Source organism: Dromiciops gliroides, chromosome 5 (assembly GCF_019393635.1).
Source record: "Dromiciops gliroides isolate mDroGli1 chromosome 5, mDroGli1.pri, whole genome shotgun sequence".
In the NCBI taxonomy this organism is placed as follows: domain Eukaryota; kingdom Metazoa; phylum Chordata; class Mammalia; order Microbiotheria; family Microbiotheriidae; genus Dromiciops; species Dromiciops gliroides.
In genome coordinates, this window is record NC_057865.1 from 166,811,694 (window position 1) to 166,838,986 (window position 27,293).

At 36.0% G+C, this 27,293-nt stretch overlaps 1 protein-coding gene across 1 annotated transcript in view; it reads left to right on the forward strand.

Annotated features, from left to right (window-relative positions):
• Positions 1–25,542, forward strand: part of USP6NL (USP6 N-terminal like) — a 151,573-nt gene extending 126,031 nt beyond the window's left edge. Inside the window, 10 exon segments of the mRNA XM_043968596.1 lie at positions 1,833–1,985; positions 23,423–23,664; positions 23,666–23,758; positions 23,760–23,950; positions 23,952–24,006; positions 24,008–24,359; positions 24,362–24,438; positions 24,440–24,511; positions 24,513–24,773; positions 24,776–25,542. Coding sequence (XP_043824531.1) covers positions 1,833–1,985; positions 23,423–23,664; positions 23,666–23,758; positions 23,760–23,950; positions 23,952–24,006; positions 24,008–24,359; positions 24,362–24,438; positions 24,440–24,511; positions 24,513–24,773; positions 24,776–24,844 — 1,565 coding nt within the window. The 3' untranslated portion in view covers positions 24,845–25,542.
• Positions 25,543–27,293: the final 1,751 nt, after the last annotated feature.

The following is a 27,293-nucleotide window of genomic DNA, read 5'->3' on the forward strand; positions in this document are numbered from 1 at the left end:
GTGCTGGATTCAGCTCCTGCCAAGCTGATTGTTAAATTTTCAATGAGCATTACATTTTTTTAAATTGGCAAATTTCTTTAGAAACACTTAAAACTGCACTAAGACCATTTGGGACAGCCTGTTAATTACATATCTATATCTGTGTTTGTTTCCCTCTTCATCTGTAGCCATATATATGTCTCTGGCAATGTCTGCATTTATCTATATGTGTGTCTGTCTATAAATGCCCTTTTCCTTCTCCCAAATTTCTCTTGATTAGCTGGCCAAAACACAAAAGACACATTTGTTAGTTCTGTATTATAGTCCCTCATCCAATGTAAAAAGTGAGTGGAACTTTTATACTTTTATACTCCAAAAATAATATTGCCTATTCTACTTTTTTAAAATTTTATGGCCCGTGATAGATATGAAGTGATAGAGCATTTCTTGAATGTTTGCTTTATGTAAAACACTGCGCTAAATGAAGGGAATGCAAATAAAAAAAGGAGACAGTCCTTGCTCTCAAGAAGCTCACATTCTAATGGGGGAACTAACATATAGGGAAGGTTTCAACTGCAAATCAGGTGGAAAAGCCCCATAGCCATTAGGGTTCATTTCCACTGATAAAAATCGTATCCATTTCTGATGCTGAACCATTTGGCCGAGCCAAGGACTTTGTTAGTAATAACCTTCCTTTTCTGGGTCTTCGGTAGCTGTGTCTATAGCACCTTAAGAGGAGTTGTCAGATTGCATCTTCACCCTGGGTGGCCTCCCAGCATGACGGCTGCAGTCACTAGACTATTCCCAAGAGTTTTTGTTTCAGGTTCCTTAGGTGTCTGCATCAGTGGCTGGGGGAAGATGGCGGTCAAGGTGGTTATAATGGGGGAGCTGTCTGGTGGATGCTGCCTCCTGACTCTTCCCAAGGAGTTCCTTGCTTCAGCTAGGCTGGTGTCCTGCCCTCTATATGGCAGTTAGTTGATAAGTTGGTGGGGATACCTGGCACCTTCATCAGATGGGCTGCTTCTCCAAGTGATGTCTGTGAGGGCTAAGCTGGAACTGGAACTAGCACACTGCCCCTCCCAGTGCACCAGTGCGTGTCTGCCTGTTGGTATGTCTAGTCTAGTCTTCCATGGTGGGAGTGAGCAACTTGGGCCCCCAATCTACAATTATTTCTCCCCTCAAAGATGGCTGTGGGGGCTTGACTGACAGAAGGAACCTTACTCCTTCAGGTATTGGCAACGACCATATAACAAAATTAACTTAGTGTAATGGCTGTTATATATGTATTAAATTGAAACATTTATCACCTTTAGGGGGAAGTGAGGGAGACTCCAGAATATTTTCTGGGCTAGTCTTCTACCTTGTCCTCAAAACCTTATGTCAATCCAGAGCCCTGAACTAGGTGTAATGCAAGCGATTTTTAAATATGAATGCCTTTCTACCATTGGGAATTAGAGATGACTGCTTTAGGAGACAGATGGATTCTCATGTCACTTTTTATGATCCTTTTGTATTCATTTATGTTTTTCTAACAACTGTTTTTTGACTGCTACCATCACTCATGAGAGAAGTATTCATTTTAGGAGCCTAGAACTTCTTAAATCAAGGGGGAGATGTTCCTGGCAGCATATCCCCTCTCCTCAAATCCAAATGCCTTTTTAATCTTTAGCTGTTTTAGTCTCAGGGGGTATTTTTGTGTTTTTTGTTTTTTGTGTTATGTTGTTAGAATGATAGCTATGGTGAAGTACTTAAACTTCCAATTTATTTTAGTCAACCATCTTGTTAACTGAATGTGGCTGAAACCGAGATCGCCATTGACATTGTGTTTTTTTTTTTCTCCTGTACCTTGTTAGAACATCTAATGAAACTGTCTATGGAAGAGCTTGTGGAATTTCTTCAGGAAACACTAGCCAAGGACTTTTTCTTTGATGATGATTTTGTAATAGAACAACTTCAGAATTCTATGTTAGAACTGAAACGGGCCAAATTAGATCTCCCTGAACCCGGTAAGAAATTTTACCAAAAATCCTGCTTTCTAAAGTAATAAAGATCAAAATGCATGGTCAGGTTAACAGTGATCATTTTTGGAAGTATAATCATTATACTTTCATTAGTATTGGTATGAATAAACTCTTATTAGATGGTGCTGTTTCTATTTATATTAAAATAACCTCAGAAAGCTTTGGTGCTAAGTAAATAAATATAGATCTACTTCACAAATCCAGTAATGCTGGTGAATCCTGACTCAGTAAGTGCCACTCCATATTCTGCAGTGTGAACAAGACACCCATGCATTTTGGAGGATTTAAGAAACACAGAAGGACATAATAGATTATCTCTCCAAACTGAAAATATCTGACTTTGTGAAGCAGAGCAGCCCCATGATAGAACGTGAGACCTGGAATTAGGAGGACCTGATTTTGAATCCTGCCTCAAATACTCACTAGCTGTGTGACCCTGGAAAAGTTACTTAACTTCTGTCTGCCTCAGTTTCCTCAGCTATTAAACAGGGATAATAATAGCACTTACTTCCGAGGACTGTCATAAGGATCAAATGAGATAATATTTATATAGTGGTTAGTATACTACCTGGTGCTTAATAAATGCTTATGTCCTTACTTTCTCATAAGATCATAGATGATAGCAGGGAAGGACCTTAAATGTCACCTAGTTCAACCCCCTGCTTTTATAGATGAACAAACCAAGACCCAGAGAAGTTGTCACTTGTTCAAGGGCATGCAGGTAGTAAGTAGCAAAGCTGGAACTGACAATCAGGCCATCTAATTCTAAACTCAGTGTTCTCTCCACTGTACCATACTGTCAGTGTTCTCTTCTCTGAATGAAAGCCACTTTTCTAACTTTGTAACTTTTTGAGGGAGAGGCAAGGAAAAGGAGAAAGAAAAAAAGAACTAAGATTAGTTGGAGCTAGCGTTGTGGATCAATTCTACAGTGTCTTCTTAATGTGATGTTATGGAACAGACTTTTTAGGGGGTGAAGTAGGACAATCATAAAATGATTGCCAGAAGAGAGAGAAGAATTAATAAGGGATAAAAAGCAGTGGTGGGTAATATCTCCTTTATACATGGACAGATTCAAGATTCAATATTTTTTATGGTTAATTAATGCTGTTCTAATACTTATTCATTGTAATCAGTTTGCTAGCCCAGGAGCAGGAAAAACTGAGTGCCACAGTAATAAATGCAAATGGAAGCATGCTTTGTTGAGGCCTCATCATTGGGTAGTCAGGATTTTCCTCTTACCCATTGGGACAGCCCTTCGACTAAGAAATTTTGTCCTACTATATGCAACACATTTTTGCAATCACTCTCTCTCTTTCTCCTTCCCTCTACCTTATTCCCTCATCTCTCTCTCTTTTCTTACCCCTCTCCCTTCTTCCTTCTACTAATGCAAATCAACAACTGCTCCTAGTAGTTGGGAGATGCTTGTGGTATTGAGAGGTTAAATGACTGGTCAGATCACCAGACTGGGACTTGAACATAAGTGTTCCTGACCCTGTATGTGGCCAGCTCTCCATCCACTATGGGACATTTTGCTTCTATTCTCATTCTCTTTTTAAATTTTTTTCCCCTAAAACAGCGTAGAATATTCATATTCTACCTAAAGTTTGCCTCTCTTTTATTGCCTAATTATTGCCCATATTTTATAATGTGATGGTTTAATATCTTACTTTAAATTGAGTTATACATAATCTCTGTCACTTGTATTAATATAGGGAGAAGCTGTATAATTCTGTTTTGTGTTTGTTTCCATTATTTCAAAAGAATTGGTTTTTCATTACCCGTCCCTACCTTCAACAACTGTTGAAATTAATGTGGCTTTTTTTTTCTGCCAGTATGCTCAGCATCATTAGTGTCAGAACAGCAATAGGAACTCTATTTCATTTAATGCAAGAATATGGACCAACTGGGGACATCTAAGGAAAAATGAGTGATGGGGAATTTAAATGAAGCTTTCATAGAACAGGTGGGCTTTTCAGGAACAATTTGTTACTGAAGGAAAATACTTAATGAAATTTAGTTGTAAGAGTTGGAGGCTTAAAGAGTGAATATGGGAGAGGATCCAAAGACTTGGGTTTTTGAACTACAAAGCTTAAAAGAAAACTATAACTGTAATATTCAGTAGAATGATAGCATTGGAATTTCCACAAGTGGCTGTTTCTTAGAATGCCATAACTTGGCAGCTTTATTTTATTTAATAAATTGAGGCTTTTCAAAATTTGACCACAGATTTTATATTCAGTATTGCCTTCTCTGTAATAAATCCAGGTGAAAGTGATATAAATTTCCCTAGTTTTAATGGCAAATGCATTATTTTAACTATCCTAGTTGCCCTTCACACTAAGTACTCCAATAAATACCCTAGGTATGTGCTTTCTATTCTAGACCAAGCTTTACTACCTTGGTACTTTTTTTTTTTTTTGCATCTAACATTTTTAATTAAATTCTTTCAACCTCATTTACTTTAGGCTTTGTCTAGTATATTTTTCTTCAAGTTTTTTTAATCCAATCCAAAAAACATTTCATTCACATAATCGTAAGATTTTAAAATTGGAATGGCTCACGTTGTCCATTCATATCCAAAAAAGCATATCCATTATAGCAGCCTCTGCCTGAAGATTTCCAATGAGCAGAAGTGCACTCACTGCTTTCCCAGGCAGTTCATTCTTCTCTCTGCTCTAGTACATGCCACTTTATGTTTGGGGCGTTGACAGATTGTAAGCAGGTATTTCAGCTTTTATAGTTTGGTGTAAACATTGTCCATTGTATTTAACTTGCTCTTTGTTGCCTTTGAGAGGCATCTTTATTTATATTGTTATAGTGTGTATACTGTTCTTTTGATTCTCCCTTCTTCATCACTTCGTATAAAGTCTTCCAATGTTTCTCTGAATTTGTTGTTCATTGTTCATTATAGAATTTTATAGTTCTGCGATAAAGAGTAACATTTTTCTAGATAGTCTGCAATACTGCTTTTTTTTTTTTTAGTGAGGCAATTGGGGTTAAGTGACTCGCCCACGGTCACACAGCTAGTAAGTGTTAAGTGTCTGAGGCTGAATTTGAACCCAGGTACTCCTGACTCCAGAGCCTGTGCTCTATCCACTGCGCCACCTAGCTGCCCCCTGCAATACTGCTTTTAAATTAGAAGTTTATGGTTTCATTATGACTATAACTTTGTTATATGTTAAAGGCCCTTAAAAGAGAACAGCTATTAGGAAATTCATTAAAGTCTTGTTTGTAATTCTGTTAAGGTCCTTTGCCTTTCTGAGAACTATCTTCTCATAAAAATATTAATAGAAGCTAGGTCTTACTAAAGGAGTGCCACATGTGCAACACTCATATTTGTGAAATTAAAGCCTTTTATCTCTTACTGCGGAATAGTAGAGAATATGAGAGAGACAGAAAAACTGCTAGAGAAAGCTCATTTATTAAGTGTTTATTATGTAGTATTAGGCTCTGGAGTAAATGGTGAGGATACATATCCAAACAAATAAGACAGGAACATACATCCAAATGAGGGGAAACAATACATAAAGAGAAACTTGGGAGTAGAGTAGGGAAGTATACTAGGGAGGGGGGCAATTCAGCTGGCAAGGAAGTGGAAAATCCCGAAAATAAGACAAGTCAAGGTGTGTTGAGCATGGCTGGGGACACCTATAAATGGTGGTCAGAGGGGCAGCTGGGTGGCACAATGGATAGAGCACCAGCCCTGGATTCAGGAGGACCTGAGTTCAAATTCGGCCTCAGACACTTGACACTTACCATCTATGTGACCCCGGGCAAGTCATTTAACCCCAATTGCCTCACCAAAAATGAATGAATGAATAAAATGAATAAATAAATGGTGGTCAGAGCTAGGGAGAGGGTGTGGGGAGAGGTTTCTGCAGGGAGGTATAGAATCCTATTCTATATGTATGTATTTGCATATAAACATGTAATTACATGTTATATGCATATACTTTGGCTCTTAAATAGTTACCATTTAAATCACACTTATTTGACAAGGACCTCAAAGTACCAGTCATTTTAGTTACATTTCTATATAGATGTGCTTTGACTTCTATTGGGACCAAAAGTTAAACCCAGAAAAATAAAGCAATAATTCTAACTTCTACTTCCTCCTATAGTTCCAGCGCTGGGTTTTCTCTTCATTATAATTCCTTGCTGCATAGTAGGTGTCTATAACATGTGATTCCTTAGTAGATTAAACAGAACTCACCAGCTTGTGCTTGCTTTCAGAAATTATGTTAGCATTACAAGTTACTCTGTTGTTCAAAGTGATTACACACATCAGAATAGCCATTACTCCCCTTTTTTGTTGGGGTTGAGGGGCTGGCATGTCCCATTTTAATCTATATAAGTGAAACTATGCCTTTTTTAAAAACCCTTTTTTAAATTGAAGATTAGAGTAAGTTTATGTTTTGAGCAGTATAATTTATCTAAACATCTATAGGATGTCTATAGTATTAAGTAATAGTCTAATGAGAATTAGACGAATTGTGGCACTACCACCTCCTTTTTCTTTTAAGTTTAAGCGACTGAGGAAAGAAAGTTTACAAATTCTACATTTTAAAAAATTAAAATAGCTCTGCCTTTTATTCTCTGGACTCGATGGAATTGATATAAAAAGTAGAATGGACCACCTTTCTGAAAGTCCCCACTGTATTACATACTGTAACACTGTTGAAGTTTTATGTTCTACTGGTAAATTTACAGGGAAAAAAGACACTTTCATGTTTCAAATATTGATTTGAGGTCACAGTATTATGGTGGTATTTAAAAACTTACTCTGACTAAAAAACTATAGTATTCAATCAGGAAGTCATTTGTAAAGAAGGAAGCATAAAGCTCCTACCAAGATGCCATTTTTCCAAGATGCCATTTTTCTGACAATGGGTCCTTTCACTCCTCACTTAAAACTGTTAGAACAGTCAGAGTACATACATTCTGGTGCTGAAATTAAAAAGTAGACTGTTGTTCGCAAGAGAGCACTTAGAGCACTTTAACCTAATTATATGTCTGTTGTTCAGTGCGAGAAGCTGTTAATGCCTACTGAGGCAATTATTCTGTAAATCTTGCAGTTGAACTGGGTTTCCACTGGGTGGTGACAAAGACTTGAGCAAGATCAAGAAATAAACAAAAGCTCCATATGAAGTATATTTTTCTTTTCCTTCCTTCCTTCCTTCCTTCATTCCTTCCTTCCTCCCCTCGCTCCTTCCCTCCTTCCTTTTCTTTTTTCTTTCTTTCCTTCTTTCTAAGGATTATCTAGATATTGTCATCAACTGTTTTACTAATGTTTTCCTAGACTAAACAAGAAACATTTTCTTTGAAATTGGCTGTTTGTTTTTCTTTTTAATCAGATTGCTCTTAATGTATGGCTCAGATGCCCAACTTGGATAAAAATGCTCACCACCCATTATTGTAGAATTTTTACTAAAGACCTCAGTGGTATCTCTTCCCAACATTCTGATTCAAATGGTTCTTTTAGGAGTAGGGCATTAATTATTTTAACCCTTGCTCATTGATGATAATAAAAGAATACAATTTTTAGATTTGAGGTGACAGCAATAACTCAAACAATAGCTGGATAAATTAATCTTACTGTGCCCTTGACACCCCCACCCCAAACACACTGAAATAAATGTTTTGCTCTTTAATAGCTGTCTAACTTTGAAAGCATTTATGCCTGAATCCTTCAGTTATACATAAGTGATTCTTTGGCCACAAGCATGTTTAGAGAGTGAGGGAGCAAGGGATCATGGTGCAAACATAAGTGCCAGTTGTGAAGATGCACTGTCCTGCAGTATAAACCCAAGTACATAGGATAGCCCTCAGAGGCTTTAGGCCGGGATGTTTTATACTTTGATTGGCTTTTGTGAAAATTAGAGAACATTTATTTGCACAATTAAAATACCACTGATGACTGCCTTTTTTAACTTATTTCTTTTTCTCTGGATATTTGTTTCCTTTTTCTTCTGTTCAAGTGATAATGAACCCATCACCTATTTCCTCATCTCTAACATTTTCCCAGCAATTGTTCTTTCACTTCATAAGTGTCTGTTGTTGTCTTTTCTTTGATTGGTTCACAAAATTCCTATTTTTGTTAGATGTATTTCTTTGTGAGTTTGAGTAATGCTTATTAATATGCACAGTTACATTTGCAAATTGCTCTTCTTTTTTCATTTAGTGTGCCTGGAGGAAATTTTTTCTTTGCTTAGGACTTGCCTATGTTAAGGAAGTTCTTTGTTCCTGTATTGCTTCTTAAATTGAAGCGAAATAAAAATGTTATTTACCTACTTAATTTATCTTACCATCTTTTAAAAAAAGATTTTGTTTTAAACTACTGAAGAACTAAGGATATAGATGTACAACATACATATGCATATACTAACATATTGAACATTAATATCAGTGTTTGAAGAGGATTTATATTGAGATTCTGTGGAACCCTCTGGAAATAAATTTCCTTGAGTAATGAAGTCAACAACACTATAAAAAATATATTTTGTAATGTATAGAAAGTGGGTACCTTATATACAGGGGATTTAGGTTGGCAAAAGGAAGTTTCTCCTTTAGTAATTAATCTCCTGAGAGATTGCTCAGGCCACAAGGTCTGGCAAGTTACAACCCCCATCTCCCTGGGAGGTGTGGGACAGTAGTGGTTAACCACCTTCATCTCTACTTCATTCCTATTTCTATTGTGTGCTCATTTTTCTTCTGACTTTACTCACGCTGCTTCCTTCTCTTCTTCTTATCCCTCCCTGTTCTCTCTTAAGATGACTATGCCTCATCTCTTTCCTAAAGGTGTACTGCCTCCTTCAGGAGATGATTTCCTTCTTTTCAGTTTCATAGGACTTTGTATGGGCATAAATGCTTATATAATTGTAAATAGATTCCAATTCCCCATAATATACAAATTATAAATGTCTTTCGAGGAATAGGAGGAACCTGGACTGACCAAGAGCACCACTGGTGAGATCTACTGATGCTGTTCAGTCAATAAATACTTGCTAAGCCAACTATTAAAGCAGTGCAAGATGCTGACCTCAATATTAAAGGCAATATGTTGGCCAAATGTGTATTTAATATTTGATGATTCTTTCTACTGTAACTTCTTTTTTTCTAACACTTTATGATGCTTCTCTATGCCTTTATTATTTCCACTTAAAATTTTTTGTTTTGCCCTTTGGGGGCTTTTTCTTTTTAGCAAAAGAAATGTGCCATTGGAATTTACCCTCCTTGTTAACTAGAAATATTATTGCATGTAATAATGTCTTAGGCCTAAAACTAATAACTCGGTCCTGGCACAAGGTCTACCTCCAATCTTGCTTCATAATATATCACACTCCTAGCCCAAGCTTCCACACTAGCTTTAAAACTTGAATGAGTTGTTTGGAAAGAGTGGATATGAAATGCCATTTTATACAACTTTCCATTGAATGCTTAATTCACACCAACTCATTCTTATCTATGCACCTTTGAAAATTTTATTGGGCCAAAAAGAAGCCAAATTGTCTGGAATTTTATAATTTCAAGATGTTCTTTTTTCAAGGTGTCCATTTGTAATGGAAGTGAATAATTTATCAAATTAAATTAAAACCTAGGAGACATTTTACTTAGGAATTTTGAATTATCTTTTTGTATGCACTTTAATCATATAATTTCAGATTTGAGAGGGTATCACATGTCGTGTAGTCCAACCCTACCTGAATTATGAATTGTATCTAGGACATCCCTGACCACTGTCTCTTCAGCTTCCACTTGAAGATAACAAACTCACTTCTTCCCCAAAGCAGTATGTTTTATATTCTGACAACTCTAATGGTTAAGTGTAGACATTTCAAATTGGATGTCCTGGAGAAATCTCTTGTTCAGCATGTCCACAATGGAATTCATTATTTTTCCTTTGAACTATCCCCTCTCCCAAATTTCCTTATTTCTGCTAAAGGCACCACCATTCTTCCAGGCTTCTGTGTTAATAATCACAGCATTACGCTGGACTCTTCAACTCTCGCTCACCCCAATAGCCAAGTCTTTTCATATTTACTTTTGAAACATCTTTCCCATGCATTCCCTTCTCTTCACTTAAACATCTAATAGATTAGTTCAGGCTCTCATCACCTCTTGCCTGCATTATTGCAGCAGCCTCTTGATTGGTCTCCTTACCTATGGACTCTCACTTGAGTCTCTCAGGCCATTTTGTACACTGCTGCCAAAGTAATTTTCCTTGCCTTTTCCTGGGCCATCTTCCATGCCTGGAATGGACTTCTTCATCATCTCTCTTCTTCATAAAGACCTCTTCTTTAAAAATTGAGCTCAAGCACCATCTTCTGCATGAAACCTTTCCTAACCCAACTTCTAATGCCTCCCATCCAAACTGCTTTGTGCACACACCTGTTGTCTTTCACATTCAAATGTAAATGCCTTTAGAATTGGGATTATTTCATTCTTGGGAGTGAATCGTGGATGATGATCCTGCAAAGAGGACTGAGAATAACATGGTGCCAAGTACAGAAGGAGAGAGGTGATCAGCAATGTTAAACACTGTAGCAAAGTTAAGATTGAGGCCTGAGAAAATGCCTTTGGATTTACCAGTAAAGAGATCATTGGTAACAATTATGATGAATTACAGGTCCTAATTCTAAGAGGCAAACTTGACTTCCTTAGTATCATAAATATTTAGTGAGACGAGATTTTGTAATTGGAAAATAGTTTATGTAATAACCTTATTCAAAGAGAGCAGGATAGATAAAAGGCAAGGAGGGAGCAAGGAAGATTGTATGTTAAGAGGATCTAATCATATGAGAAAATCAAGAACCAAAATAGTGAAGCATAGTGGGGAGAGCATTTGAAACCGAATCACTAAGAGGAAATAGATGAGGAGTTTAGGAAATATATCATAAACCTAGCATGGATAGTAGTGATAGGATACTTCAAGTACACCAACATCTCAGGAATGTTCTTTCTATCAAAAAACACAGTAGCTAATAAAGCTTTGATTTTCCTTAATGAGAGCTTTATCCTTCAAAAATAGATAAACAAGAAGGGACATAATTCAATATCTTATTCTTACCACTAAGTAAATACTGGTCTCTGGAGTAAAGATAATGGAGAGAAATGATGATTTCTATATTTAGAATTTGTGATGAGCAGAAAAACAAAAACAAAAACAATCTTGGTACAGTCCTTTATGCACAGTAGAGTTAGAGAAAGCAGATTCCAAAGAGTCAGGGATCTCAGATATTAGATTTCTGCAGGGAAGTCAGACGAGGAGAGAAGGAAACTTTCAAGAATAATATTCTGAAGACACCAATAGGCAGCTATGAAGAGGAGGAAATAGGGGAATTTTCTAAAGAAATCACTATGGAAGTATAGAGAACTTTGGTATTACCAACTTAACTTTTTAAAAGCACAGCATAGAAGATGGAAGCAAAGGAAATTAATAGAAGATAAGTACAACAGTGTGACAGATACCCATAAGAGAGATATTAGGAGTGCACTACGGTTTTTTGCTGATTTCCAGTCTTTTCTTCTAGTTAAAATAAATAAACCTAGATACTGAAAGAATTGGCAGGTATGATTTGAGAGCTGCTGTCAATAATCTTTGAAATATCATAGAGAATGGGGAGAAGTGCTACAAAATTGGAGACAGGAAAATGTTTGTTTCAATTTTAAAAAAAGAAAAGAAAATACAACCAGCAAACTGTAGGCCAGAGTAATTGGCTTTGATTCTTGATATAATCCTAGGGTATTAAAGACATGGTTAGTAAACATTTAGAAGAGGAAGCTGTGTTTACAAACATTAGCATAAGTTATTAAGAATAGGTTGTGCTGGGGGCAGCTAGAAGGTGCAGTGGATAAAGCACCGACCTTGGATTCAGGAGTACCTGAGTTCAAATCCGGCCTCAGACATTTGACACTTACTAGCTGTGTGACCCTGGGCAAGTCACTTAACCCTCCTTGCCCCACCAAAAAAAAAGAGAATAGGTTGTGCCAAATTAAACTCATTTCCTTTTGTGGAAATGTTACTAAACTGAAAGATTAGATGAATGCTTTAGATGTAGTTTATCTTAATTATAGCAAGCTATATAGTAAAATTCCTTTTATACTAGGTAGTTGAATTAGGAACAGGTTGAATGGCTGGGCCATTCATTAGAGTATTCATTAATGTTTTGATGTCAACTTAGAAGGAAGTTTCCAGTGAAGTGCTCTAGTCATCTGTGCTTTACTTGCCTAAAGTCATAGATGGCATGTATTTGTAGGTGCCACAGAGCTGGTGTATTAACTAATACACTGGAAAAAGAGTCAGGATTCAAAATGATCCTCACAATCTAGAATACTGGGCTGACTCTAATAAGTGAAATTCATTTTAGAGAAGTGCAAAAAAAAAATCAGCTCTATAAATAAACATAACAATAGCTAACATTACATAGCAGTTTTTATTTTTATATTTTTTCATATCACCGTAGCTTTCCTCAGTAGCGCTCCCCCTAACTTCCAGAGAGTCATCTCAGAACAAATAGTACTTTTAAAAGACAAAATATGGATAGAGCACCGGCCCTGGAGTCAGGAGTACCTGAGTTCAAATCCGCCTCAGACACTTAACACTTACTAGCTGTATGACCCTGGGCAAGTCACTTAACCCCAATTGCCTCACTAAAAAAAAAAAAAAAAAGACAAATAAGAAATAGAAGAGGAAAAAATCGAGCATAACTGATTGGTACCTTGAAAAAGTCTGAAAATATGTGCAATATACAATAATGTAGACTTCCCACCCCTGTGAAGGGTGGGGATTCCTTTTCATATCTCTTTTGGGCCTTGCTTGTTCTTTCTAATTTTACATGTGCTTTTGACTTTATTGCGTTTGCTCTTTACATTTACATTGTTGTACTCCTTGTATATATTGTTTTCTTGGCTTTGCTTACTTCACTCTGCATCATTTCATATAAATCTTTTCATTCTTCGCTGTATTTGTCCCACTCATTATTTCTTACAGCACAGTAATGTTTCATTACTTTCACATACCACAGTTTGTGTAGACAATTCCCCAATTGATGAGCATTGGTGTGCCAAATGTTTACATGTGTTCTTTCTTTTGATCTTTGCAACAGTCCTAGGGTAAACAGGGGATACATGGCTAGACAGCAGTTTTCCCTCAAAAAAAGATGTGGAAGTAATACAGCTTCACCATGAGAGTCAAACAATATGAAATGGCACACATGAGAAACTAAAGCCATCTTAGACTGCATTAAGAGGTTAAGTTCAGAAATAAGGTGGTCTGGAAAAACAGCCTGCACATCCTTGACCGCCCCTTTCGTACCTCAGCGCCTCGTGTGTGAGGAGCTCTGGTCTCCAGCTTCTGTCGCTGCTGCCACCTCTGCCTGCTGACCCCGCTCAGGGAATATTTAGCTTGAGAAGAAAAGACTTAAGGCAAGACATGATCAATGCTTTCAAGCATTTGAACCAGTAATCATGTGAAGAGGGTGTCAGGCTTCTGTTTGGCCCCAGGAGGCAGAACTAGAAATAATGGGAAGAACTTACAAAGCAGCAAATTTCAGCTTGATAATATGGAGAATCTTTCTAACCATTGGAGCTGAACAGACTTGGCCTCCTTGAGAAGTGATGGGTTCTTTCTCACTTGAGGTGGTCCACAAATGGCTAGATAAAGTTGCCATTTGGGTTATGGAAAAGTTTATTTTTTTTTCTGGGTACAGATTGGAGGACTAGACAGTGCTATATTCCACACTGCAAATTCTGACTCCACACTTGATCCTGTGGAGAAGAAGACAAGGTCCCAGTGCAGAGGAACTTGTATTCTTTTTGGAAAGTTGTAAAATTTATGGCAGAATGTAAACAAGGCCATAAGAGCTTACGGTTTGCTTTTGATTTGGAACAATCATTGATTTATTTTAAAATGTGACTTTTCTTAGAATCACAGTAGTTGAGAATTAGAAGTTGAGAGCAGCCATCTATTCCAACTTGTACATGAAAGAAATCTTTATTATAACATAATACCTGACAAGTAATAATGTAGCCTCTACTTAAAGATTTCCAAGGAGGGAGAACCTTTTACCCATCAACGTAGGTCATTCTGCATTTGAGCAGCTCTAATTGTTGTTTTTCCTGACATTAAACCCAAATTCACTCCTTTTCTGCTTTTACCTCTTGTTCCTGGTGGGGTTCTCTAGGACTAATCATAACATGATGAATTCCTCCTCCATGTGAAATGCCTTCTAATATTTGAAGGCAGTTAATCCCCATTTCATCTTTATTTCACCAGGTTAAATATGCTCAACTCATTCAACTGATCTTCACTTATTGACTCAAGCCTCTTCACCATCCTAGTTGCCTTCTTTTGAACACTGCATTTTGTCACTATCCTTCTTATACCATGATACTCATAAATGAACACAATATTCCAGATGAGTTCTGTTGAAGACAGAGTACAGTGGAATACAGAGTATAGTAGCAGATTCCTATTTCTGGAAGCTAGTGTCTTAATGACAACCAAGATCACATTAGTTTTTGAATGTCACATCATATTGAAGACTGACTCATTTAATTTGTAGTCCACTAAAACCCCAAGATCTTTTTCAGAACACCTTCTTTTTAACTATGCTTCGTCCATCTTATATTTGTGAACTGATTTTTTGTACTTAAATATGTCTTTACGTTTATACCTACTGAATTTCATCTTATTAGATTCAGCCCAGTGTTCTAGCCTGTCAATCCCCTTTTGGGATTCTGTCTATGTTATCCAATGTGTTAGCAATCCTTTCTAGCTTTATGTTATCTGCAGATTTGATGAGCATACCATTTATGGTTTTATCTAAGTCACTGATGTTAAACAGCACCAGTTCAAGCATAAATCCCTGGGATATTCCACTAGATACCTACTGACACTTTGACAATGAACCATTAATGACTAACCTTTGAATCTGGTCATCCAACCAGATTGTGTTATCTAACCCATGTTTCTCCATCTCTTCCACAAGAATAGTATGAAATACTTTTATCAAAAGCTTTACAAAAGTATAGGTAAAGTATATCCACAGCATTCTCCTCATCTGTTAGCTTAGTAATCCTGTCAAAAAAAGAAATGAAGTTAGTCTTGACCAACTGTTGATGATGAAACGAAGCTTCTTTTTATAACCACCACTTCCCTTTCTAGATGTGAGCAACCATTTTTTAGTGATCCATTTTCTTTCTTACACATTCAGCCAATAGAATGTTAAACATTTGCTGTATTTCTGAAATAATAAAAAGGTATATGGACAATTCATCTCCCTAGAGAAATATTGGCTCAAGTAACATTCAATCCAAGATGATACCTCTCTCTACTTTTCATGTTAGAAAAATACATCTATGAATATAAGATAATGTACCTTGCCATTTATATTTCTCTGCTGAATACATTACCCACATCCTTAAATACCATCCATGGTGTTTTAAAATTACTTTATCAAAGGAATAAATGTCTTGAAAAAAATCCAAACTTTCACATTTCCTTGGAGGTTCTCATAGTTTTCTCTGCTTTGTGATTGCATTTGTCTTGTGAATCATAGGGTTTTTTTAGGGTTGGAAGGGACCTTCAAGTTCATTTTGGGTAATTGTCTATGTTCTCATTAATAAAAATCTGTACAGGGATACAAAGACAAAAATGAAAACCATCCCTGTCTTTATATTCTACTAGACGTTCTTAATCTCTTTTGTGTCAAAGATCACTTTGGCAGTCTGATGAAACCTCTGTATCCCTTCTCGGACTAATCTTTTTAAATGAGTAATTTTTAAAAATATATAAAATGGCAAAGGAAACCAATTATATTGAAATAAAGATATAATTTTCTTTTCCATCCAAGCTCACAAATCCCCAGAAATCTATTCTTGGGTCCTTAGACCTAGGTTAAGAACTACTGTACTGGGCAGCTAGGTGGCACAGTGGATAGAGCACTGGCCCTGAAGTCTGGAGTACCTGAGTTCAAATCCGGCCTCAGACACTTAATACTTACTAGCTGTGTGACCCTGGGCAAGTCACTTAACCCTCATTGCCTCAGTTTAAAAAAAAAAGAACTTCTGTACTAGGGTGACACAACATGTAGACAAGGAAGTACATAAAAGTAATTTCTTGAGGAAGAGAAACCTAACAACTTGGGGGAGAGGGGAAGGTCAAAGGACAGGATTTGCATGGGACATGGCAAATAAGTTGAGCCTTGTAGGAAGACAGAAAAACAGGAGATGGGATGTCAACTTCAGAGAGACCAGTTTTTTGAAATGGAGAGTATACCAAGAGGAATTCCATGAAATAGCCCTAGAGAGATAGTTAGAAACCAGATTATGGAAGATTTTAAATGTCACGCTGTGGGGGGAGGTGTTATTTTTCCTTTAAAGACTGATATTTCCCCCTGTGTTGACTTCTACCTTCTTGTTCATACTGTTCTTTCTACCTTCTCTCACTATAGTTTTCATATCTTTGTGAAATTTTGAGTTTCTATGTTCCTCCTTCTTTTTTCCCCTAAAAATCTAATTCGTTTTTGCAAGGATAAGAAACTCATCTGACAAATTCATTGTTAAGGGTATTAATGGCTTGATGTCTTCCTCACCCTGGATCACATTTTCATTTTAATAGGGACCTTTAACATCATAAGCCACAGTAGTGATTTTTTAATGTGTGTGTACATATATATACACATATATATGCTTTATTTTATTTATTTTGTTACATTTTGAGTTCCAAGTTGTTTCCCTTCCAGCCTCACATTATTGAAGGCTAATGTTTGATATAGATATATATGTGAAACCAAACAATATATACTTATATATTTCTGTACTTTCCCTGGAGGTGGATAGCATTTTCTTTCATAAAATCCTTCATAGTTGCATAAAACTTTTCAAAATAAAATTTAAGATAGAAATATTTCCTCTGGGTTTTATAGTGGGGTGGGTGGAGAGTATAAAGCTGAAGCCGGTGACTTAAGATGTGTACAAGTATCTTCAGTGTCCTTATGAAATAGTAATGCTTGTAACAAACAACTGTCTTATTAAGCAATCTCAACTCTTTAGAACATAGGTAAAAAACCCAGGAGTAAATAAAGCCTTTAAACAACCAAAATCGTTATCATAAAACTTAGGAAGTAACATTTATACAGTTTACTAAAAGGATATCATTATAAACCCTCACTTTGAGCTTGTCAACTTATACACAGTCCTAGCCAATTTAAGTTCTTCAATTCCTGAGCATAGCAAGTTAGAAGCCATAAAGTAAAATGGGTGGGGAAGTAAGGAATGCATGAAGGTGGAGAAGACTTGGTGGAGGGGAGGAGTAGAGTGGGCAAATCTTATAGTTGTAGGTACGTTGACACCAGCAATTAGGAATACCTGTAAGGAAAAATAAAGAACAGTAATAAAACGTAGAATCAGATCAATGAACCAGCATTTATTATATGCCACTGTGCCAAGCACTGTACTAGGTTCTAATGATACAAATATAATGAATAAAAAAACTCCTACTCCTAAGAAACTTGTTCTCTAAAAGGGAAGACAATAGGTACATTAAAAAGCATATATAGGGGGCAGCTAGGTGGCGCAGTGGTAAAGCACTGGCCCTGGACTCAGGAGTACCTGAGTTCAAATCCGGCCTCAGACACTTGACACTTACTAGCTGTGTGACCCTGGGCAAGTCAACCCCCTTTGCCCTGCCAAAAAATAAAACAAAAAACAAAACAAAAAGCATATACAGAATACAAATAAAGGGCATAAATACAAATAAGTATACAGTAGTTGACTATAAGGCTGCCATTTTGAAGAGGAAAAGGAATCAGGAAAGGCTTTTTTATAGAAGGTGGCTCTTGAGCTGCATCTTGTAGGAAGAGAAGTATTCTATAAGGCAGAAGTGAGAAGAGAGAGAAAGATGTGAGGGATGGCCATTACAAAGTCAGAGACAGGAGATGGAACATTATGTGGGAGGAACAGAAAGAAGTCCTCTTTGGCTGGATCACAGAGGACAGGAGGCGGGAGTAATTTGAAGGGAGGCTAAAAGGGTAGGTAGTCAGAGTTCAACAAGTTTAGGGGAGTCGCATGATCAAATCTTCACTTAATGAAAATTACTTTTAAAGCAGCATAGGATGTACTGGACTAGTGATCATGAGCTGTTGCAGTAATCCAAGAGATTATGAGTGACTAGACTAAAGTGGTAGCTGAATGAATGGATAGACATATGGGAAAGATATGGAGGAAGAAATGGCAAGGTTTGGCAACTAATTGGATAAGTGGAGTGATAAAGAATGAGAAATTAAGGAAAATGTCATGGTTATGACCTTGAAAATTGGAAGGATGATGGTACCTTCAACAGAAATAGAAAGATGTAGAAGTATGAAGGGCTTGGGGAAAAGATAATAGGTTCAATTTTGGACGTGTTAAGTTTGAGATGTCTCTGTGACATTGTTTGAAATAGTCAGTGGGCAGTTGGTGACATGGGACTGAATCTCAGGGGAGAGACTGAAAGTTAAATCTATAGACCTGGAGTTTTATGTATAGTGATGAAAATTAAGCCCATGGAAACTTTAAAAGTCCCTACATGCAGGGGCGCTAGGTGGTGCAAGGAATAAAGCACTGGGCCCTGGATTCAGGGGGATTCAGGAGTTCAAATCCGGCCTCAGACCCTAACATTCACTAGCTATGTAACCTTGGAACAAGTCACTTAACCCTCATTGCCCCCCCCCCAACAAACAAAAGTCCCTACATGCCTTAAGGACCTGATGACATCACTGCATTATAGCACGTATAATAATTATTCAACTCGTGAACAGAGTCGTCTACAGTAGGTCAAATTATGATCATTACACTTTAAGAAGAGAGGAAAATGTGACTGATTAATTTTAGAAAGATTTTCATCCAAAAGGGTTTAAAGATTACAAAAAGGAACCTTTAATACTTAGATGGAATATAATTTCAGGTATCTGGAAAATTCATTTATAGGAAACAGTTTGTTTTCTTGACAGTCCCAGAAAAGCAAGGTTCCTGTGTCTGCTAATTCCTTTAAATTTATGCATGGTATTGTAGCAAGTGAAATAGATAAAAATTTCTCAAGGAACTAATATTCTAAAATAGGACATTCATTCATCTAAATATTTATTGAGTCCCTACCATGTACAGAGCACTATGATAGGATGGGCCAGATGCTGCCATGATGGATTATGCCTTTCTAGATCTTTTTTTTTCTCAAGCATTTGTCTTCACTTGTCTCCTGTAAACCTATTGGAAACGTTGAGCATTGGAGAAAATTTTTCTTTTCCTTGCTTTAATAATTATATTTCATTGCTTTTGTGAGGGTGGAAATGGTTTTGAAATTGTAAGTATATTAAATTGGAGTTATGTATCCTATTATTTCCAGATCTATTAAGGTGATTTCCAGGTGTCAAATGATGTTCTCTAACTGTCCCATTATGTGACATGGATCCAAGAAGCACCTTGGGCCTGGGTGCTTATGAGTGAGCATATAAGATGGTTTACCTGGTAGTTAGTCCACAATGGACTCTACTGACAAACTGAAAATGCCAAGTTCTGGCCTTAGGAATTTGACATTCTGATCCAGTGCACATACAATAATGTTGTTCCATTTATATGTATGTGTACATGTCTACATATAATGCAATTATATATCTCTCTATATGTATATATATGTATATACATATATACACACCTTTAAGCTTCGCTAATTATTTAATTTTCATTTTATAAAATTATGATGATGAAAGTATATTGGCTTAGAAAGTGTAAATAAAAATTAAAGCAGGAGCAATAGGCATATAGCTCTTATCTATACAAATCCATCAGCACTAAACTGACAAATGACATAAACAAGGCTTGATCGTTTTGTGAAATACTTTATTTGTATAAAACTCACTTGAGACTATATTGGAAAACTTTTAAACTTATTTTTTCTGAAGTAAAATCCATTTTATTGTTCTCTGTTTTCACTTGTTGAAAACATTTACACCCTAAGATCATCCCAGTAAGTAAAGTAAAAAGGCCCTAAGGCTAAGAATCAGTCCATAAAATCTAAGCTGCTACTTAAAGAGAACTAAATAACCTTTTAAACACTTCACTTTTGCTTTTTTTAAAAAAAATTTCATTTTAAATGTGGCATTTTTACAACAGTGAAAAGTGAAATTCAAGCAGGTACAGCCCGGGCTTAGAAGTATTCTGAGTTTTTCTTTGATCTATAAAGAGACCTTAACCAGTGAATACATTGAGAGGTGAACAGATAGCTCAGTCTTAAAGCTATTTCAGTTTTTTACCCCACAGTCACAGAATGTTAGAGTTACAAGGCACTTCAGAAGCCATCTAGAGCAAGCTGTACCTCAATAGCAATTTCCTTTACAACATACTTGTCAAGTGGTCACCCAGCCTTTGTTTGAAGACTACTATGAGGGAGGGAGGATACCAGTACCTGCAGAGGCAACCTATTGTACTTTTAGAGAGTTTTGTTAGGAAATTCTGGGGTTTGGATCTTGTTTTTTTAACCTTGAACCTAAATCTGCATTTCTGTAACTTATCTGTTGATTTCTACTGTTTTCTGATGGCTCTAAATAAATGTAATGCCCCCACCTAAGTGTTTCTTTATTGCTATGTTCCATCAATATATTGTTTGATTAGAGAAAAAAGCAGGAAAGGATACGAGATTGATACATGATAACTTTATATTTAATGACTTCAAAGGTCGTCTATAATTTTATCTGTATGGATACAATTTTCACTAACACAGATAGTGATCTGTCCCTGCCAGCATAGTGATTACTTTTTCATGAGTGACTGCAAGTAAAAAAATAAAAATAAAAATCATCATTTGGTGTCTATACTTTTAATGATGACTTAATTTGTTCATAGATTTGTTCTTGGACATCAGCTGTATGTCAGCAAGCCCCTACTGAGTCTTTAAATCTTGGTAGGACCCACCAAATATGAGAATTTTTTAAATCGTTTTTTTTTTTTTACTGGGAATACAGAAATAGTAGGTCTCTATAGGAAGTCAAATAGCCACTGTGTGATATTAGAAGACTATTCAGAAAACTCAGAATGAAAAGATCAACAGCTAATCTGCACCCATAACTATCATACTATCTTATTCAAATAATATTTAACTATTCTTATGTGCTTGCTTTTGCTTATTAATGCTAACATAATTTCCCCATGTGCTCTGAAGGCTAACAAACAGTTTGAGAACAGTAAAAATTCAGCCAGTCACGTAAATTAGAATGTTCCTAACAGTATGACAGTTGAGCAGTGGGTTCTGAAAGAAATTTCAAAAGGCTACCTTTTCTATTCCCTGATTCCTTAGGAAACCTAAAAAAAATGTTGGAGAGCACCAAGAATGTTTGCCCTATCGGAAGGAATGGTAGTTAATAAATGCTTACAGAGCTGGTTTTTTGTGGGGCAGTGAGGATTAAGTGACTTGCCAAGGGTCACACAGCTAGTAAGTGTTAAGTGTCTGAGGCCGGATTTGAACTCAGGTCCTCCTGAATTCAGGGCCGGTGCTTTATCCACTGTACCACCTAGCTGCCCCCAGCATTCATCTTTAAAATGAGTTGTGTAATTATTGATTTTTAATAGATGAGAGACATTTAAAGCTAAGATATTAATTGCAGATGACTTCTGATATTTTTCTCAGATACAGCACATTTAAAACCACATTTACTGAAGGTTTAATTTATAATACCTTCTATACTTCCTTGAAAATGATCTGAACTCAGATTAATAATAATATATACAATTAAATTCAGCCTCCAAATAGAATTATCATGTTTGTTTTGTATTCAGAGTACCAAACATTTTAAATAGATCACAGACAGGGAGGACATGTCTTTTTATCTTATTTCATGGAGCATTTCACTGAGTGCTGATAAGATGATGAGAAAACTCTCCTGAAATACATACAGAAACACAGGAGTTTTTTGAAGGGAAGTGTTTTCTCTGCTTAACTTTTTAATCAGTTTATCAGTGGAACAAAATATTAAGTAGGACCTATTTTATTCAAGAGAGCATCACTCCCCCCAAGTTATCTCTTACAGATTTTCTTTTAACATTTTAAAAAATTGTTTAAGATTTTTCGTTACTGCCTTCAAGATGAATTATTGAAACATTAGGTTAACACTTATTATATTGAGCCATTTCCTTACTTATCTAAAAAAATCTGAATACAAATACCACCTTTTCCCTTTATAAACCTTCCAACCAGAATTATTTGTCCCTCTTCTGAATTCCTAGAGCACTTTGTACCATTTCTATGGTATTTATTATATATTATTTTGTATTTTAGTTTTATGTCTATATTTTAAGCTTAGTTGAGATCCAGTAACTGCTGTTTTGTACTTTTTCTTTCTGGTATGTAATATGCTGATTGTCAATAAACTGAAATCTAGTTAGTTTCTATGTATAGAACAAGGTCAAATGTTTCAATCGAAGGATGTTAAACAATGTTTTTTTTCAGAACCATGTGCTTTATAGAATACAAATGTACAATAATTTAAACATTAGATTTATTTACTGCTAATGCAAGCATTTACATATTGATTTCATAGCTCTTGTTCTACATGCAATATTTGAAGATGCTTACTTGGAGGATGTTTAAAGTGAACATTAAGGCATCAAATGTGGGCAGAAAGTTGTGAAATTTGTAAGACGAATTTAGGTTTTGTGACTATTAATTCATACCTACAAATCTTCCCTAGAATATATGGTAGTTTACATTTAAACGAAAATTCCTCTTTCAGTGTAACCAAAGGTTCCCCTGCCAAAAGATTCTGCTTTTAGTAGCTAGCAGGAACCCTATCATCAAATATAGAAATGATACCTAACATTTCTTTCTCCAATGACAACCAGCTATTCAAATTGAAATAACTTTGAAGCCTTTCTAAGTCATCATTTGGCTTCTCAAATTTGGCCATCTTGGCTTAGAGCTGAGAAGGGGAACAATTTTCTCCAAGATTTCACAACTGTATAATTGAAAAGATGGTTAAAGTGAAGATTTTATGAGGATGAATTGGATAGATGACTTGGGATGTTTTTTTAGAGAAGGAAATAAGCAGATCAGGTTGTATTGCTGAGAAAGACTTAGTGTTTGGGTTTTTTTTGTTTGTTTTTGTTTTGTTTTGTTTTGTTTTTTTTAGTGAGGCATTTGGGGTTAAGTGACTTGCCCAGGGTCACACAGCTAGTAAGTGTTAAGTGTCTGAGGCCGGATTTGAACTCAGGTCCTCCTGACTCCAAGGCCGGTGCTCTATCCACTGCGCCACCTAGCTGCCCCTGAACTTAGTGTTTTAATTAGCAAAAAAAGAAAGATTTTTTTATATTTCTATAACATTTTATTAAGAGTTGTATAATTCACACAATATCAATTGTAAATTACCTAATTCTATTTCTTTTTTTCCTGTTAGGCAAAGAAGATGAATATCCAAAGAAACCTCTGGGGCACTTCCACCTGAACCTCAGTCTGTTGTTAATCACTGAGCAATGACAGAAGAATGTTGGTGTATCGAACTCCCAGACCATCCAAAAAAACAGGATGACACAACAACTCCTAAAAGACAAGAAATTTCACACCCCATCATCAAAGTATAATCATACAGGAGAAAAGATTTCTTCTGTAAAGAGAAGTGACTCAATAGAAAAAGATAGTGGGAAAGATTAGGAATGAGGTAGATTCTCGAAGAAACAACCACCAAGATACACAGATATTATTCTAGCAATATAACAATGCAGCAGCTAACCAAAAAGTCTAATGCTACTTCTAATATCCGGGAGGATTTGTACCAATAGTGGAATAAACCTTCAGATATGCCAGCCATTGAAAAAACAGCAATATAAGCAATTGAAGGCAAAGGTAGAACAGTAAATCCCACACTTGTAGGCACACCCCCAAGCCCTATTGAGACACGGGCATTAAATGTAAGGCAGAAGGTTAAGATTTAGATGGGGTGAAGCTAAGCGGGGGTCCAATGCCTCCCAGTATGACAATGTAACCAGGAACTTGAAAATGAAATGGGACTTCCATTGAGGAAGTATTAGAACGAGCTCATTCTCAAAGTCCAAGTAAAGTAATTTACCCAAATAGCCCCAAAAAGTATTCTGAGAGAAGTTCTAGTCCATCAAAAGTATCAAAATAATTTTCCCTTTAATGTGCAACCATACAAATTCTCCGAGATATACACCCCAGGTCGATGGCATAGGTCATATGAAAATGCCACCACCATCCCTATAGCAACCCCCCTGTTTACCATGGAAATTCTCCAAAACATGTCTGTACTGCTAACACTAATTTCATACCTCCGCATTATAACCATGGAACTCAAATTAGCCCTTCTAGAAGACCCTATGCTCAAATCGTTCCATAGACTTTTCTACAGAGAAATCTTATAGCCGCCCGGCCCCGCTTGGGCTGCCATCTAATCGGAATAGAAGTCCTACCTGTTGATGTCAGTGCTGCAGGATCATATTTAGGCAATTCAAGTCCTCCTATGGGTGGTGACTATCATAATTCCTCCAGTGGATTATTTACCAGATAACAGAAAGTGGCCAGAAGTTACTTACACATACAGGCCTGAGGCATATGACAATCATGAACCGAGAGCTAACAGAAGCCACTTTGGCAACTTACCAAAGCATACAGTTTTTCAACATGTAGCCATTCAGGATTATAACCTTCCAGCTGTTTCAATAGATAGTCCGATACGGTATAGAACTTCACCATCTTTGGAAGATGTCAATTCACCCCGCTATCAATATTCCTGATGGCACCACCTCCAGCGCACTACAGAAACCGTGATGGACTCTCTATACATGAATCAGTGTTGCTATGAGAATCTACATATGTTTACTTAACAGAGGAGAATAGAAACCATTTAGATCTACATTGCTATGTTGTAATTGCCAAAGCAGTATTTTATACAGTTATGGACAACTTGTGCAATTCTATGTATGTTAATAATAAGAATATATCAAAACATTTGCAATCCCAGGTGGACGCTACTGAAGTTGAGCATTTTAAGCTGTGTCATCATTGAACCTGTTTAAAATAATAGCATATATAAACATAGCAATAGTATGTAAAGATGTACGCACAATATTAAATTCATTAGTACTTTTCAGTTTTCAATTGCATCATTTTTTATCTTTCAGAACAGAATTCCACGTGCCCAGCTTTATTTTTTAAATAGCACTGAAAAACCATATGTAGAATGAGTATTTTTCTGGCTATATGGAGTGTATGTATCATCTCTAAATAGACTATCTGTAGATCTATGCATACACATTTGAGCAGGAATGTTCAGGAAATTGAAAAGGAATTATTTTATCATCAATAACTATTATTTAATGGTATGCTTACTGTCTCTAACTTGTTTTTTTAAGGCAAAGGCTCCCTTGGATTTTTGCTTGCTTTAACTTCTTCAGCTGGGTCCTAAACTGACTAAAATGAGGGTCCTGCAACTTCTCCAGAATTCTAATTTTTTTTCCCTCTTCTGGTTTAGTGTCATCTATCATTCAGACCTGAAAAAAACCAGACCAAGCAAAGAGACATTGGAAGGAAAAGAAGTGCAGCATTCTGAGCTGACTCTTTAATGGTGCTCAAAAGCAAGGCAGATCACAGGGATATGTGCCACAGCAGCCCGCATATGATGAGGTCACAAACATAAAATAACTTAAAACAAAACACCATTGTTTTTTTTCTAGTTTGACCCTTCCAAGGATCAGAGCAAAATGTCCTTGCCATATACAAAATATATGCTGAAACATAGCCATCCTATGTAAAAGTTATAGCAAAGAGCCACTGGATGTGCTACATTGTCAGGCCTTTAAACTATCATTATTATTAAAACTTAATTACTCCAGATGTCAGATAGGAATCTAAAATGACTTGTCTCTTTAAAAAAATTAGTGTGGATTTTCATATTTTTTTTTAATGTTCCTTTGCTTTTTCCACTTTGGAAAAAAAACTTCAAGTCAAAGTTATGAACTTTTAATTGGTCTTTAGAAGGGACATTTCTTTAGACAAGCTTATATTAAAGTCTATATACATGGGTCAATTCTTGAGCAATTCAAGAAAATACCCATTGTTGTTTTGTATTAATTGAAGAGTTTTTGGTGTTAGAATTACTTTCATAATATTTGAAATATATAAGTTTTTATTGAATCAAAGAATAGGCATTGCAGCCTAATCTTGCTGCAGGCTGATTCTTTAAAGTTTTAAGGTACAGAAATATAATGCCTTTGAAAATGGAAGTAACATTTATTTAGTTAGTGAATGTTATAGATCTTGTTTATGTATATAATGTATCTGGTGTAATTTAAATGAACCCTATAATATTTTAAATAGATAGAACACAGCATATTATAGTAAACACTACACTGAATCACAAAGAAGATTCTAATGATTAGTATCACTGGGCTATTGATTTTAGATTGATGATAGCTGCATGGGATATATGTATAATAATGTAGCCAAGGATGTTAACTTTAAAATTTAAACCTTGATTCTGTGATTTATAATAACTACACTGTACAATTTACTTTATGCTAGTAGCACCTAGTCGCCTCCCCCAAATATAATATGTATATATATATAGTGTGTGTGTGTGTGTGTGTGTATACGAGTATATACTCAACAATGTAAATACTGTAGATTTTATATATATATATATATGAAAATATATACTCACTATTTCTTATGTCACCTATAACAGTTTTTAAACTGTATACTTTTATGTGTCGTTTTTAACATGCTAAAAGTAATAAGGATATCTTAGTTGGTGTCTAAGAGCTTTTTCTTCCTAGGATCTTGTTTCATATCTCTGTCTCTTTTAAGGGTTAATCTCTTCTAATTTGAATAGTAATTTTACTAATTTTAGTCCGTTATTTCCACAATATGTTTGAATTTGTATTTCAGACCCTCCAAAAAATCACATAAGTTAGACTCTGGCCCATTTTACATTTCCCCCCATTAATACAATATGTAGTTACTACTAGATAACAGGCCAGCCTCAGAGTCATTTAGTGGCTTTCTGACCCTGGACAAGTTACTTAATCTTTCAGTGTCCCAGACAACTCTCACTGTAAGTTGTACAGAAGGTCTTGAATTGCTTTGGTAGAGGGAATTACCTCATTGGGAGTTCCCGACATTAATGAAATCACAGGCCTGACTCCCTTTTCCACACCCCACACCCTGAAACATGCTATTGTTTATATCACTATTAAAGAATTTAACTTGTCATCATGATCTTGGGAAAACATAATGTTAGTCTTTCAAATTTA